Source organism: Xylaria bambusicola (genome assembly GCF_022495145.1).
Source record: "Xylaria bambusicola strain CBS 139988 unplaced genomic scaffold F5B22scaffold_10, whole genome shotgun sequence".
NCBI lineage: Eukaryota > Fungi > Ascomycota > Sordariomycetes > Xylariales > Xylariaceae > Xylaria > Xylaria bambusicola.
In genome coordinates this window covers 409,656-423,068 of record NW_025953563.1, presented here as the reverse complement: position 1 = coordinate 423,068, position 13,413 = coordinate 409,656, and the positions used below count along the sequence as shown (strand labels likewise).

General features: G+C 49.2%; 4 protein-coding genes across 4 annotated transcripts; 2 read left to right on the top strand and 2 right to left on the bottom strand.

Moving 5' to 3' along the window:
- Positions 1-854: 854 nt before the first annotated feature.
- F5B22DRAFT_644305 (uncharacterized protein) lies at positions 855-1,868 on the top strand (the record flags this gene model as incomplete). Its single annotated transcript, XM_047978406.1, has 1 exon — positions 855-1,868. The coding sequence occupies one exon, from the start codon at positions 855-857 to the stop codon at positions 1,866-1,868; it is 1,014 nt and encodes a 337-aa protein (XP_047833081.1).
- A 5,955-nt stretch (positions 1,869-7,823) lies between these two features.
- On the bottom strand, positions 7,824-9,245 carry F5B22DRAFT_634881 (YjeF N-terminal domain-containing protein; the record flags this gene model as incomplete). The annotated part of the gene is made up of 8 exons (XM_047977053.1): positions 7,824-7,929; positions 7,988-8,216; positions 8,271-8,367; positions 8,611-8,665; positions 8,819-8,858; positions 8,925-8,990; positions 9,062-9,170; positions 9,234-9,245. 8 exons carry the CDS (start codon positions 9,243-9,245, stop codon positions 7,824-7,826), a joined length of 714 nt encoding a protein of 237 aa, XP_047833080.1.
- A 346-nt stretch (positions 9,246-9,591) lies between these two features.
- Positions 9,592-10,287, top strand: F5B22DRAFT_36866 (ribosomal protein S16). Its single transcript, XM_047971140.1, has 3 exons — positions 9,592-9,839; positions 9,904-10,084; positions 10,143-10,287. Exons 1-3 carry the CDS (start codon positions 9,763-9,765, stop codon positions 10,221-10,223), a joined length of 339 nt encoding a protein of 112 aa, XP_047833079.1. The 5' UTR covers positions 9,592-9,762; the 3' UTR covers positions 10,224-10,287.
- Positions 10,288-10,669: 382 nt separating this feature from the next.
- On the bottom strand, positions 10,670-13,410 carry F5B22DRAFT_597466 (carbamoyl-phosphate synthase subunit L). Its single transcript, XM_047974301.1, has 3 exons — positions 11,159-13,410; positions 11,032-11,110; positions 10,670-10,983 (listed from the first exon to the last, which is right to left on the bottom strand). Exons 1-3 carry the CDS (start codon positions 13,156-13,158, stop codon positions 10,924-10,926), a joined length of 2,139 nt encoding a protein of 712 aa, XP_047833078.1. The 5' UTR covers positions 13,159-13,410; the 3' UTR covers positions 10,670-10,923.
- Positions 13,411-13,413: the final 3 nt, after the last annotated feature.

Sequence of the window (13,413 nt, the reverse complement as noted above, 5' to 3'; positions counted from 1 at the left end):
CACCCAGGTACTTATTTATGTACACAGTTCATAATAGGGTATGTACAAGTGCGGGTCGACATTCGCACTGTGAAATGCTCCCCCCTTTTCAGACCACAGGGGACAGGAAGCCCCCGGTACTTCAACGTTATCATTCTTCATACCAGCTTCGCTCTCCAATCCATCGCGTTACATATGTGTGGCCAGCGGGATGACGGTTTACAATAGCTCAAGTAGGCGAGTGGCAAGTAACTCCAAAGTTTGCGCTGGGGGTGCTCAGGTAATGGTGGAAGCAACCACATCGGTGCTGCGGTACTGTGAATTAAAGTTGAACCACCACACACAAAGCTTCAATGCGAATCTGGGAGAGCAGGCTTATCAAGGTTCATGGTCGCGTATGAACTGCATTCCCCCAAGCAACGAGATGTTTACTTTACTTTCCAGTTAGCCTTTACTTCTTTTCCTGTTGTTGCTGGCTCCAGTCGCATTTCTTCCTCCTCCACAATCCATTTCACACAAGCTACTTCCTCTTCACTACCTCATCTTTTTGCGCCTGCCTTCAACATCAGACATAACACTTCGCGAACTCGCAATTTACACTGCAGAAGTTGCGCTTCGACTTACAGCCTATTCACGCTGTCTGCAACTCTCCAAGGAAACAGCTCTTCGAATTTCCACTCTCCAACAGTCTTACGCCCAAGATGTGCGTAATTATTTACGACATTTGCCCGGGGTGCTACTTCGGGCGACCGGTGTTCACTGAACGATGCGAGCACTTTCACCCACCACTTTCACATTGTCCAAAAGGAACACCATTCAAGTTTCGTGTAGATCATGAATGTTGGCGGTGTCAACAAAAAAGATCACCCTCGCATATGGTGTATCACAACTGCCCCGAATATCCCTATCCTCAATTTCACGCTTTCCCTTGGCCTTCTCAGGCCCCTCCAGCCCTGCGCCGTTTACAAGAACTCGCAAACCCGTCGGCGCAATATTCAGGCCCGAATCACCAACAGCAATGTGTAGCTCAATTTCCCTCGTTTTATGACAGCCACGGCCAGATGCTCCCGAGGCATATGCGCAGCAAAAGCGCCGGCGTTCCTCAGCATAACGGACACAGTCCGGATGTGAACTGGAGACCGCCCTGCATCCCTGCAGGTACTGGCTTGGAGAATGCTACCAACAACGGATCAAAGTCAAGAGAAGAGCGACTTCGCGAGAACTTGGAACAACTGCGCCGTTCTAATGAAGCTGCGTATTATATTCGCCCTCCCGCCGACGCTATCGAAAGCTCTTCCAGTCATGAGGATGAACACACCACGACAGAAGCTGGAGCTTCACCTGTCGACAGCCCTCAGCTCATATTCCCGAATCCAGAGGACGCGTATCCTGCCTATAGGAAAGGCAGCAGGTCCGCACCTCAATCCCTCGCAGATCTGGATGACACACCTAGGCAATGTAAGAGTTGTCTAGGGCGGCCCAATTGGGTCTGCGAGCACACATTAATTTTAGCTCAGGAATTAGAAGCTCTTGAAATTTCTGCCGAGGCCAAGAAAGGCAGCGCCGCAGCCTCGCCTGTACCAGCAAGTCAGCCGACCCAGAATCCCAATCCTACCCTCCCGGAGACACCGACACAGCCCACAGAGACAGCTCAGACCTCGCAGTCTACGCCAACAGCGCCCGTGTCAACAACGACAACAAGAGCTACAAGGGCCCCCGTACAGCGCACCTGGAGTCAAGTGTTATTCGCGCAACCGGGGCGCCCGGCGAGCCTTCCAAGCGCGAAGCCCAAATCCGAGAGCAGCGCTATCGACGAGACGGATTGGCCGTCTCTCGGGTACTCTGCCAGTCATTTAAAGAATGCGCGCAAGCGGAATCCCTCGTCATAATCGAAATCAGTACTCGAGAATTCATAACGACGGACAATCGTGATTCGGATCACGACGTTTTCGATTTCAATCTTTGAGTTCGGTTGAGGAACATAGGATAATATGCCGATCTTTGGCTTGGGGATTGGGATACCTTGTGTATCATGGAATCGATATTCATTTTGTTTTCGCGTTTATCTACGCTAGATCTTTTTTCTTCTTTTTTTAAAAAGGGAAATATGTCACAGAGTCATGTGGAATGATTGAATGGATGGAGGAAATGAATGAATGAATGAATGGGAAATGATAGCTACCCCAGATTGTTAGAGTGGCTCAGGATATCAACGTTGTCTTTTAAAGGGATGAACATCAAGAAAAGCGGTGGAGCGACACAGAAAGGAAATCGAGTCTGTTGTCGACAGGAAGTACTCATAGGCCCTAACCAGTCATTACCCCAAAAATAAAAAATAAAAAGTCCAAAAACAAGACAGAAAGGAATTCACGTTCCATTTCAATGAACTTATGGCAGTGATCTACTCCTCTATGCAAATTTCCGTGCCTTGCCATAATTACAGTAGACTCCTAAACAGTTTAGATAATAATACAGACATAACACCTGGTTGGTTCGTTATGATGACTAATCAATAGCTCCCAAGGTGTGAGTCGCAATTGCACAGACGTGACTGTTTATATCGGGATACTAGGACGGAAGTCAAGAGGTGGAAACACTCATATACGAGTGATCAGCCCCCTTTATCGCCATGCATCATTTTAACACTCTCCATTAATACCTTGGATAGGTAGCCAGGGGCGGCAGTGAGCGTCGCGATCTATTCCTCCCGCAGTTTCTACTTCATTTGATTTTCTCCTTTTAGATCTACCCCATCCACTTTCCAACTGCTACAATGGGGGTTGCTGCGTGACATTCGTTGTTAGCGCAAAGATTTACGAGCCTTCGTGGCTAAGCTAGGGTTATGTACAGCGAGACTCTTGGTCTGGAGTCTTAGAATGGTGACGGGTTGCGTGGTATAATCTATCTTGATTATGCGATTATATCTAGAGAAATTTGAGATCTCTCTTCGAGGCAATACATTAAACATACAGTTTAAAATACTATATGATCATCTGGCGATCCTAAACGCGCAGCGCACTGCTGTTGAACATGAGCAGAACCTTCGCGATACGAAGGTCTATTCAACCCGATATGCCCTGAAGGCCGGCGAACTGAACATCTTGTCAACAAGATCGAAACTGTCCCTAAGAAATTATCCATCTCTCACTAGTTGGGCAGTCTTGCTACCTGTCTTCCGTCAATGAAACTTCTAAGTACGAACCTAGAACCCCAGCCTTGTCCGAGTTGGCCACATAAAGTCAACACTTGGCAGCGTATGATTCATCGTGACCGCAAAATATCAAAAGTTCGTACATGCATACTCCGTTTATCGTACCACAGCCATGAAATTACAGGCCTGCTTATCCCAATGAAAGGACGAATACAACAGTAAAGAGGCGATTGATTCAGTGCTCGAAATAACCGAAGAATATAACTCTTATCCCAAGACGCAATGAATAATTACTTTAAATCAAATATCTAACACTGCGCCAATGAAGCCTCTCAGGCTTCACTGCGGCGCATATCGTAAACTGAACAAGCTGTTTAGTGGGTAGGTAGCAATGCAATACTTCGCTTGAACAGCTCAAGTAAGTAATATCTCCGCTAAATGAAATACTGTATTCCAAGCCAAAATCCAGGAGAAGAAGAAATGGAACAACTCACATCGATCGATGCTAATGTGGATCTAATGTACTAGGTATACCTAATCTCACGCCCGGAGCAGTTACTCCGCTGAAAGCTACCTGGGTAAGTATGACCATGGGGAAGTGGATATACAGGCTGCAAACACTAAAGAACCACTTTCAAAGAAAGACTTTGATAGTAAGCCTAGTACTCTCGAGATGAGACGATTTATGGTTAACTCCAACAGTTTGTTGAAAACTCAATGCTTACCGATATAAGAAATTCCATCCCCGTTTTTTATGTGGAGACTCGGCATCTACCGACTCGCTAATTCAAAGGCCATGTGCACATGAAGACTGGCGCGTAAATAAAGCCGAAAATGTACTAAATTCTATCACGGAGTTTTCTCCGGCTAGGGCCCCGGCGCAGTCTGAAATGTCTAACCCGAGAAGACAAGAGTTAGGGGATGCCGAAGAAATCAAGAACGTGGCGAATACGTACACACATAACTATTTCTCGTTATTTGCGATTGCTCAGGCTGGAAAAAACGAGAGCTTTTTAACTAGGAGATAACTCTGTCAGACCTCCAACGCTGCAGATGACAGAGGTTAATCGTTAAAAGTATGCTTGGAGCCCCAAAACCTCGAATATTATAGAAATACGTTCGATTTCAGAGCGATCTGGAAGATGTAATGCTAATAACCTTGAACGACTTGGGCAGCGAGGCAGCGTAACTCTAGAAGGGGCCCATGTTACTCAGCCAGCGTTAGAAAAAGCCCCTTTTTGCTGAGGGGTTAACGTGATACCTTTCCGTTCACATAGTAAAATGTTTGAAGTTCGAGCGGGGGTTCAGAATTTGCCACGCTGGAGTCTCTGAGTCGGCCCTAAGCGGGCATTAATGTAGAACCGGTCGCAGATAGCAAACGCGATCTAGGAAACCGCAATTGTAGTGAGCGGCCACCAAAGTAGTACTGTGAAACGCTCACACAACCCTGTTCGGCGACAGCGAGAGTCGAGGAGCAAATCAAATTGCTCGATGGGTCTCGGGGAAGTAGTGAAATTTCCGACATAGTACCAGAAGTCACTTGAGAACGGGCACCCTGCGAGATGTACAGTATCACGCTCCTTGACAGATGAAGGACTGATGGTTGTTGCGCCCATTGGTTGTCGGATTTCTTTCGACGGCTTTTTACATGATAGTCAAATGAGAGAGATGATGTCTAAAATTGAGTTGTTCCGATAGGATGCGGTGAGAGATTATATTATCACATGATCGGTTATACGACAAATGTCTGGTGTGATGAGAGGGCCAATTAAAGCAGACTGTTGAAATAGGCACAGGACACCACTGAAGCTCCAACATGCCAAAACGGAGAGCAGTAGGGCAAGTCAGACAAGACAATCCCTTATTGCTATCCCTTCGAATCGGGTTGTGTTAGCTCAGTCTCTCGTCTCATTTGATATCGTCATTCTATCTTCTCCCAGTAACTGATTTGGCCCCATTCGGACGCGTAGGATAAATCATGCCGCAATTGCTTGATTGGTAATATGCCCGGTGTTGTTTCTCGGGATTTATGAGTTGCAGGAATAAATCTAAAGAAAGCAGCGAGTCTGGCCCACAGGAAACCAGGACTATCATTGCTATTGGAGCAGATCTTGCGTTCGTCCAGGCGCTGTCCAGTTCACATGTTGAGCCGTATGACGTTGAGATGCTTCCGTCGGCGGCCTCTCGTTTGTAAGTACCGTACTCGGTTTGTAACGTAGCGGAATCAACTTCACATGTTTTGCGCTGAATTATTAGGATGTAACTAAAGTTGACTCGAATGTCGTCGAAAAACGCCACAGGGATATCGAGTGGGCTCGCCAAACGCCACATTGGTGCCAAATGGAGTAAATGAAGTGGAATGTTGGCAGCCAATCAAATCTTGTTGCAGGGATATAAGAAGAGGATGGTGTGGCAAATGCGGCACATGCGGCACAACCCTCCACAATGCTCAGGTGCACATACCTAATACGATCTGGCCGTTACCGACGTGCCAATCAACTTGTGGCTTGTAAATATAACTGGGTGATGTACGAGGGTTTGAGGCTGGCCAACTCCAAACCATGTTTGCCCGGACAAGGGAAAAGTATCGTCAGTCTTACAGTTAGTTTGCGACGTAAGCTGTCATACTAGCTCGGTTGCCACCCGGTGCATTCGTCACCTACCGACTAGGTAACGCGCCACAACACAGTCCCGCCCTGGCGGTTCGGCCCCATTGTGGCCAATAAATCGTCGGCTCAACACCGAGTCGGGGGACGGCGAACTAAGTCTCTGCAAGCAAAGCAATCCCTCAATCATCAACGAGAGTACATGTGTTTGCTACAATAAAAATTTGTCCTTCTCCACTTGCCTTTTGACTCGGCAGTTGTACGCGACCACACCGAACCTGCAGTATCCATGTTAGCGTGGCTGAGTGCGACCAGGAAGTGGCGCGCTCGGATGCTCAAGCAAGCTGTTGCTCATGAGGAATGGAATGGCTCATGATAACAGTGTCACGCGAACGCCCTCGGTGTACTCTTGAGCTTCCAATCGAGTCTTTCCGCGACTGGCTACTGGGTGCGCACTCGCCACGCAACTGCCAATGTGGGTTCACTGATCGACCTATCTCGGCCACTATCGTGATTAGATTTGCAGCCTTACCATCAGCTCTCCGGTTCGTCGTGTAACCTCGAGTTTACGCCAAGACCGAAGGCGGGGTCGCGCTGTTACCAGTACCTTCTAGAAATCGTAGAACCAGAGATGGAGTGAAAACAACATGCTGGTATGAATGATGTTCATGTGTAGAACTTGGCTCATACTGACTGGACGAAGACGCAAGAAGCCCTTAATTGTTTTGTTGACGTTCGGGGCTCAGAACCCCAAGCCAATCAGAGATAACCGGATCTATCAACGGCGGGGATGGGAACCCTAGATCTGACACTTTATCAGAGTAGAATTACACCGGTCAGACCCGGTGATCCTAATCGACGTTTCTATCGCGGTTCTGAACAAACAAGCAGACTTGAACCAAAGCGATCGGTGCAGAGCACTAAATGAAATATTATACAGGAATACAATAAGTATGTAGATCATCCGAGATATACAGACTGAGATGCAGGGCTGTTATGGTGTTTTGGCAAATTAGTCTCTGTAGGTGAGCATGCAAGTAATAGTCGGACGCTAAGCCGGATGCGCTAGCACTGCCTAATGTGCCTGTAAATCGTATTCATTGACGAGGGTCTGATGAGGACTTCTTCCGCGTGACCCGCATTTACCGGAGTGTTGGGCGTTTCTGCAGACTGACAGCGCTGGCTCGTTCGCCTACTGTTGAGGTGCTCGCGTATGGAGACATTGGACCGATTTGAAGGGTTCGACGCAGGATAGAGGATCGGCGGGGAGAGGCGATCCAGAAGCAGCGTAACGAGACGGCCTCGACGGCCCCAGACAGTACCCAGGCACCCAGGGACGAAAGCAGTAGCAGCTAAAATGGGGAGCTGCTGCAGCCTATCAACTACATGCAGGAGCTTTTGCTCCGGCCTCACTACCTACTTAGTACATGCTTTGCGATTACACAAGATATATAAAAAAATGTAGTATTGATGAAGGATCACTGAATGTCGCTTGTTTGGTCGTCTTGACAATGAGGGAGGTTGTTTGCGCCGTTTGATTTGCGCCCTGACTGCAGGTTGTCATTTGTGAATGTGCGTCGGTTGCCACAGTCAGTTGCTCGTCATCACTCGTCACATCGGATGCGCGTGTTGGTCTTCGGTGGCGATCGTTTGGAATATGCGCGATAGTACTTGTCCTATGATATCTCCAAGAGTCTGCCCATGTACGAAGGACGTATCCTGTCAGGTTTTAGCCATAGATTGACGGATGTTACGCCAATTCACCACGCTTCCATACTCGCCGCGACGATAGGGCTCTTCGCTACACCAAACGGCCTTGTAGTTGCGACGCTCATTCTACGGTTTTAATGTGCACTGAGCACGTCTCGGAGTGCCCTGTCTGTGGGAAAGAATATCTCGTTTTCATCGAGTTCTGTCGGCACTTTCACCCGCCCTTGCTGCGCTGCCCCGTGGGTATCACCCAGGAAGATGAAGACATGCAGGAGGGCCGTTGTCCGAGTCCAGTCTGCCCTTATAGCCGCACAGGAGGCTGTAATGTCAGCTGAGCTTGCGGGAAGGGATAATAATTCCGCCAAATCTGAAAGCATTTATAATTTTCGAACGCTCCCACCACCCACTTCGGCAAATTGGTCTATTCCTTGGTAGCTCGGAACCTCGAATTCATACTTCTTTGCAATGGCTGGAGTGACAAAGCTGTTGGTTCCGTTATCAGCTATGACCATCACAGGGACTTGATAGTGAGAATACGCACCGCCCCCCAATAAAATGCCGACCTTTGAAGTGTTGAGCCAGAGGCTTAGGAGCTGTAAGGCTGACCAGGTATGTAGGGCTAAATTTACTTCCTAAGCCGGCTTGTGGAGGGCCATTCTCGATATCCCAGGAAGATGGCGCATCAATGGAGGTTACTGGGAGTTTTGTTTCTTCAAGCGCTTGGATGACTGCGGGGAAAGGCTCGCGAACCTCACCGGAAAAGCTGAAGCCTTGTATGGATGAGCATTTACGACACCATGATTAGACAAACACGACGCCCTTACCAAAAACGGCATCGACGACATGATCTGTTGATTTCATAGCCGAAATGAAGTCATCCACGAATGCGACTTCAAGATCTTCTAATTGCTTCGCCAGTCGCTAAGCTAATCTTAGCGTGGCGTTCAATCTAGCTGGAGAGATTATGAAGAAAGCGTGAAATGAGACACGTAAACGATGAAAATGGTCAGAAGAACAAGAGAAAATAGAGGGGATTGAGCCTCATGGCGGACTAGAGTAAAATGGCAGAGCATAGCCTGTGATAGTATAATAGACTTCCACAACGAGCTCAATATCCAAGAGACTATCGAGCCCTCAAGAAATACGACCGAGAATCCTACGTACCTGGTAAAGGTCATTTTTACTGCGCTTTGGATAGTAGACTGAGGGTTGGTATCCACTGCCAGCCTTGGAGTCAGTCAATTGAATGTGACGGGCCATGTCAAAGCCGTCTGGCACTTGATCAGATCCTTCATGCCACCACGGATTGCGGCGCACGCTTTGATCAGAGTTGCGAAAACCAAAGGGGCCGTTGGATCTTAGCATCACGTACTAATGGCGAAGATGACGGGCAGCTACCAAGCCGTCGCCGCCTGGGTTGGTTAGTTAGTCGATGGTCATCCCGCATTGTATGGACGGCATGGGCCACGAGTCCCTACCATTGTTCCCAGGGCCACAAGCAACAAGTATTCTGTTGCCTTTGCTGGGTGGGTGCACATGATGAACTATGAAGACTATGTAAACAACGACCTCGGACCGATCAAGCGTTACAGTGCCACGAGTTGCAAGCACATACCGACCTGCGAGACCGACAGTCCAGCAAGCTCCATGAGCTGGTCAATGGAGAAAGCACCGGTGCTCATGAGTTCCTGGTCTAGGGCCGCAGCAGCTTTAGCTGAAAGTGTCTGCGGGCATGTATGTGTAAGTCGGGAAGCCAAGTCTCGGCAGGGTGCTCCCGGCAAACTCACCTTGAAGGCCATTGTCGGCGCAATTGGAAACGATCCACGGCACCGAGATGATCAATGGCTATGTGTGATGAAGGTAGGTAGGGGGATTATGTTGGGGATTACGTTGGGGACTATGTTGAGGCACGTTTGGAGGGGCGAAAGTGCAGAGGGTGTTAGGGGCACCTGGGTCGGTATAAGTAAGTGGTAGCTAGGTAGGCACGACCACTGACATCAACAACATTGGAAACGGAACTTGCTCCGGGCGCTCTGTGATTGGCTTTTGCTGGCCTGAAGTGTGCACTGAAGCGTGCGCTGAAGTGTGCATTATGTCATTGCTGGGGGACGCTGGGCACTGCAAGTGCTGATTGGCTGCAGCGGATCAACCCACCCCCGGCTCCGCAGCGCTTATCGATTGCAAATTGCGGCTGACGGGGGTCCACGACGGAGGGCCCAAGACCGGGACATAGGTATCACCACGGAAAGAAGTTTACTGCTCCGGGCCGCCGTAACAGTCAATCCCGATCGTTCACTGTCTGTCGCTACAGCCGTCATGGTCGTCAAAATCAGGTTGGCGCGCTTCGGCCGCAGGAACTCTCCCTTCTACAACATAGTCGTTGCCCATGCGAGGTACGGTCCACCGCCTCGGCATCCTTACGCGACAACAAACTGACCCTTTCCCCTGAAATTACAGGACAGCGCGAAATAGTCGGCCTCTGGAGGTCATCGGCACATATGACCCCATTCCTAAGGCAGATCCCTACGATGATTCTGGACGATTGCATAAGGACATCAAGTTGGATGCTATAAGGGCACGGTATTGGATTGGTGTAGGCGCCCAGCCGTCGGATACTGTCTGGCGATTACTGTCCATGGTAAGAGATGATACGCTTGGCGGCTTCATGGAGTGGATGTTGACATGTTGCCTTGTAGCTTGGGATCATGGAACCAAAGTACCGCAATACGGAACCACGTACACCGCCTGCTCTTCCACGCGAAGCACTACCCCAATAAAACCCTCCCTGAAGTATTAGTTCCGGAGGTGAATGTGTCCGCCACCAGATCACCGCAGATTGGGGTCAGGTCGTTATCTCTTACGATCAATGTCTGGTCGAGGGAAGAGATGAGTATATTGATTACATTATGTATAAAGCATTAAGAAGGCGTTGGCGAACATACCCATTGGCATGTACGATAAAGACCTGGAAGGGCTACGAGGACGAACAAACAGGCTCAAATTGATTGCGAGAATTCGACGGGCCGACAGAAACCAAAGAGGGCTCAAAGAGTCTTGAGGTTTGACGTCAATCATTGGGTCTGCATATAACAAACCTACACACAACCTCTTGATAACTAGCGACGAGGTGTGCCGGCTTAGATAGGCCAGTGTTCTACACAGTACACCAGATGGGAATATCATCTCAAAACTTGTAGCAATCAGAAGCGAAAGAAAACATAGAGTCTCAGCTTTGTCTACATGGTCTTTTATTCGTTAATAATTCGGGATCATCAAGATGCTGTGATAATTTAGGTACAATACGTATTAGGCACTGTGGGCTTGAACCGAGTTGTGTTCACCCCGCGCAAGGAGGAGGGCTCTGCCTGGCCTCTCATTGCGCCTTTCCACATCAAACTGATATACAAGGGCAATTCACCCAACTTGCCTTGAACATGGCTAAAACTTTATTCCACGATTTTGATAACAGTTTGGCCTTTAATCAGCGGTACCATCCTCTTCGAAGACGACAAGTACCGTTCCAGCCTTGCATTTATCCTTAACAAACATCAGTTGTATTCATTACCCGGATTCGGAGATACTTACGCCCTCTTTATGAGCCAACCGTTTGATGACGCCGTCCTGCGGGGATCGAATAACGGTCTCCATCTTCATAGACTCGATTCTAGCCATTGTCAGCGATCATTCTAGCATGTCGACGAAATATGCTTACACGACAAGAGGAGCACCCTTAACCACTCGATCGCCCTCCTTCACCTCATTCTTCAGGATCTTGCACGGCATTGGTGCTGCTACTGATGCGGTGGCCTCTTTTAAGCCAAGCGCCTTCTCGTACCATGTCGGTGATACGAGAGATAATTCAGTCTTTCTGCCATACTGGAAAACGGTAATCTTGTTGTCGTTATTCGCATCTTGCACAACAGTCGTGTCGATCCTGGTGTCTGGAAATAAAGTTGATAGTGTCGTCTTGCCGGTAACTGAAGTTGGAGAGGATACGATATCCGCAATGAATTGTGCCTCCTTACCTTTGCGGGTAATCTTGGCATCAAAAAGCTGGTTGTCTTTCTGGGTTATGCTAACTTCCACCATTTCTCCTTCTGTCTCACTCAGCGCGTCTAAGGATTTAAAGAAAAAGGTTCTCTCCACATTATTGTGGCCGAACCCAAGAGACCCTCCATGTGGTAACTCGATTGCTGCGGGACTCATTGCTAGGATACCCAGTGCAGCTTGCACATAAACTTCGGGATTGACTGCCACGGGGTCGAAAAGCTCTGCCTTCCACTTCTCAATGAAACCAGTCTCCACGTCACCTTCAACGAAGGCAGGAGACTTGCATAGGCGTTTCAAGAATTCTATATTGGTGCTCAAGCCAACGACTTCGTAATTCCGCAAAGCGAGCTCCATCTTCCGGATCGCTGTCTCCCGATCGTCGCCGCGGACAATCAACTTCGCAATCATCCCATCGTAGGCTTCCGTAACCGTGTCACCTTCGACGAAGCCTGCATCTATCCGAACATCATCATCAGTCTTGGGTGTAGTCAGGTGGACAAGCTTTCCCGAATCTGGTAAGAATCCCCTTTCAGGATTCTCAGCGTATATCCTAGCCTCGATCGCTGCGCCGCGCTTTTGTATTCTCCCCATTATTTCTTTTTGGGTCAAGGGAAGCTTCTCGCCAGCAGCAACTCGGAATTGCCATTCTACTAAGTCAGTCCCTGTGACCATTTCGCTCACTGGGTGCTCGACCTGGAGACGAGTGTTCATCTCCATGAAATAGAACTCGCCGGAATCCTTGTCAAGAATGAACTCGACTGTTCCGGCCCCAACGTAGCCCACGGCCAGTGCCGCGGTTCGAGCCTTTTCCCATAGGTCAAGTCTCGTGACGTCGTCGAGGTTCGGGGCCGGTGATTCTTCCAAAATCTTCTGATGCCTCCTCTGGACACTGCAATCTCTTTCACCGAGCGCCACGCAATTGCCATGTTTGTCAGCGAAGACTTGTACTTCTACATGTCTTGGTCGTATGATATACTTCTCCACCAACATAACCTCACCACCTTCACCGAATGAGGCTTTAGCCTCCGCCCGGGCGCTTTTCAATTGCTGGATAAACTCTCCCTCTTCCATCACAATACGCATACCCTTCCCGCCGCCACCCTTGACGCTCTTCAACAAAACGGGGAACTTGATATTCTTGGCGTGATTCAGTAATTCCATCTCTCCCTGGTCTGACCCGTGGTAACCGGGAACGCAGGGCACCCCGGCCTTGTTCATGATCTCTTTGCTTCGCGCCTTGTCTCCCATGTCGGCCATGGCCTGGGCGGGCGGGCCAACGAAGACAATGCCCTCTTCCTCGCATCTTCTCGCAAAGACGGAGTTTTCGGACAGGAAACCGTAGCCCGGATGCAATGCTTGGATCCCGTGTTTCTTTGCTAGTCTCACTATCCGCTCGCCGTCCAAATAGCCATTGGCGGCGCCGAGGCCTATAGAATGTGGTGAGCAGGCAGCGTGCTGTGATGAGGCATCAGGGTCGGTATATAGTGTGGTAGTCCGAATGCCCAGACGGTTTGCTGTCTTGTTGATGCGCAGAGCAATCTCTCCGCGATTTGCTATCAAAAGAGAGGTGATGGGCGTAATCTGGGGTTGAGCCGTGACGGTCGTGGTGATATGGCGGGGGAATGCCCGTCGACGAAGATGTCGAGGTTTAATTGACCGCATAATGGATGGTGACACGCTCGGGAAGACAGTTATTTGGCAAGGTCAATGCACCAATTTGGTTTGAGTAGGCTATAGTCTTAAATTGAGTACGCAACGAGGTGGTAGAAGGACCAAGGTCATTGAAAGATTGTTGAAGGTCAGCTGCTGCATTCCTCGGTGATGAGCGATGGTGTAAATCAAGATGCCGCGACTAAGCGACGAGTGAGGCCGGCTGAAGCCGCAGCGCCGGGGCTCCCCACACTTGAATTCCCCAGG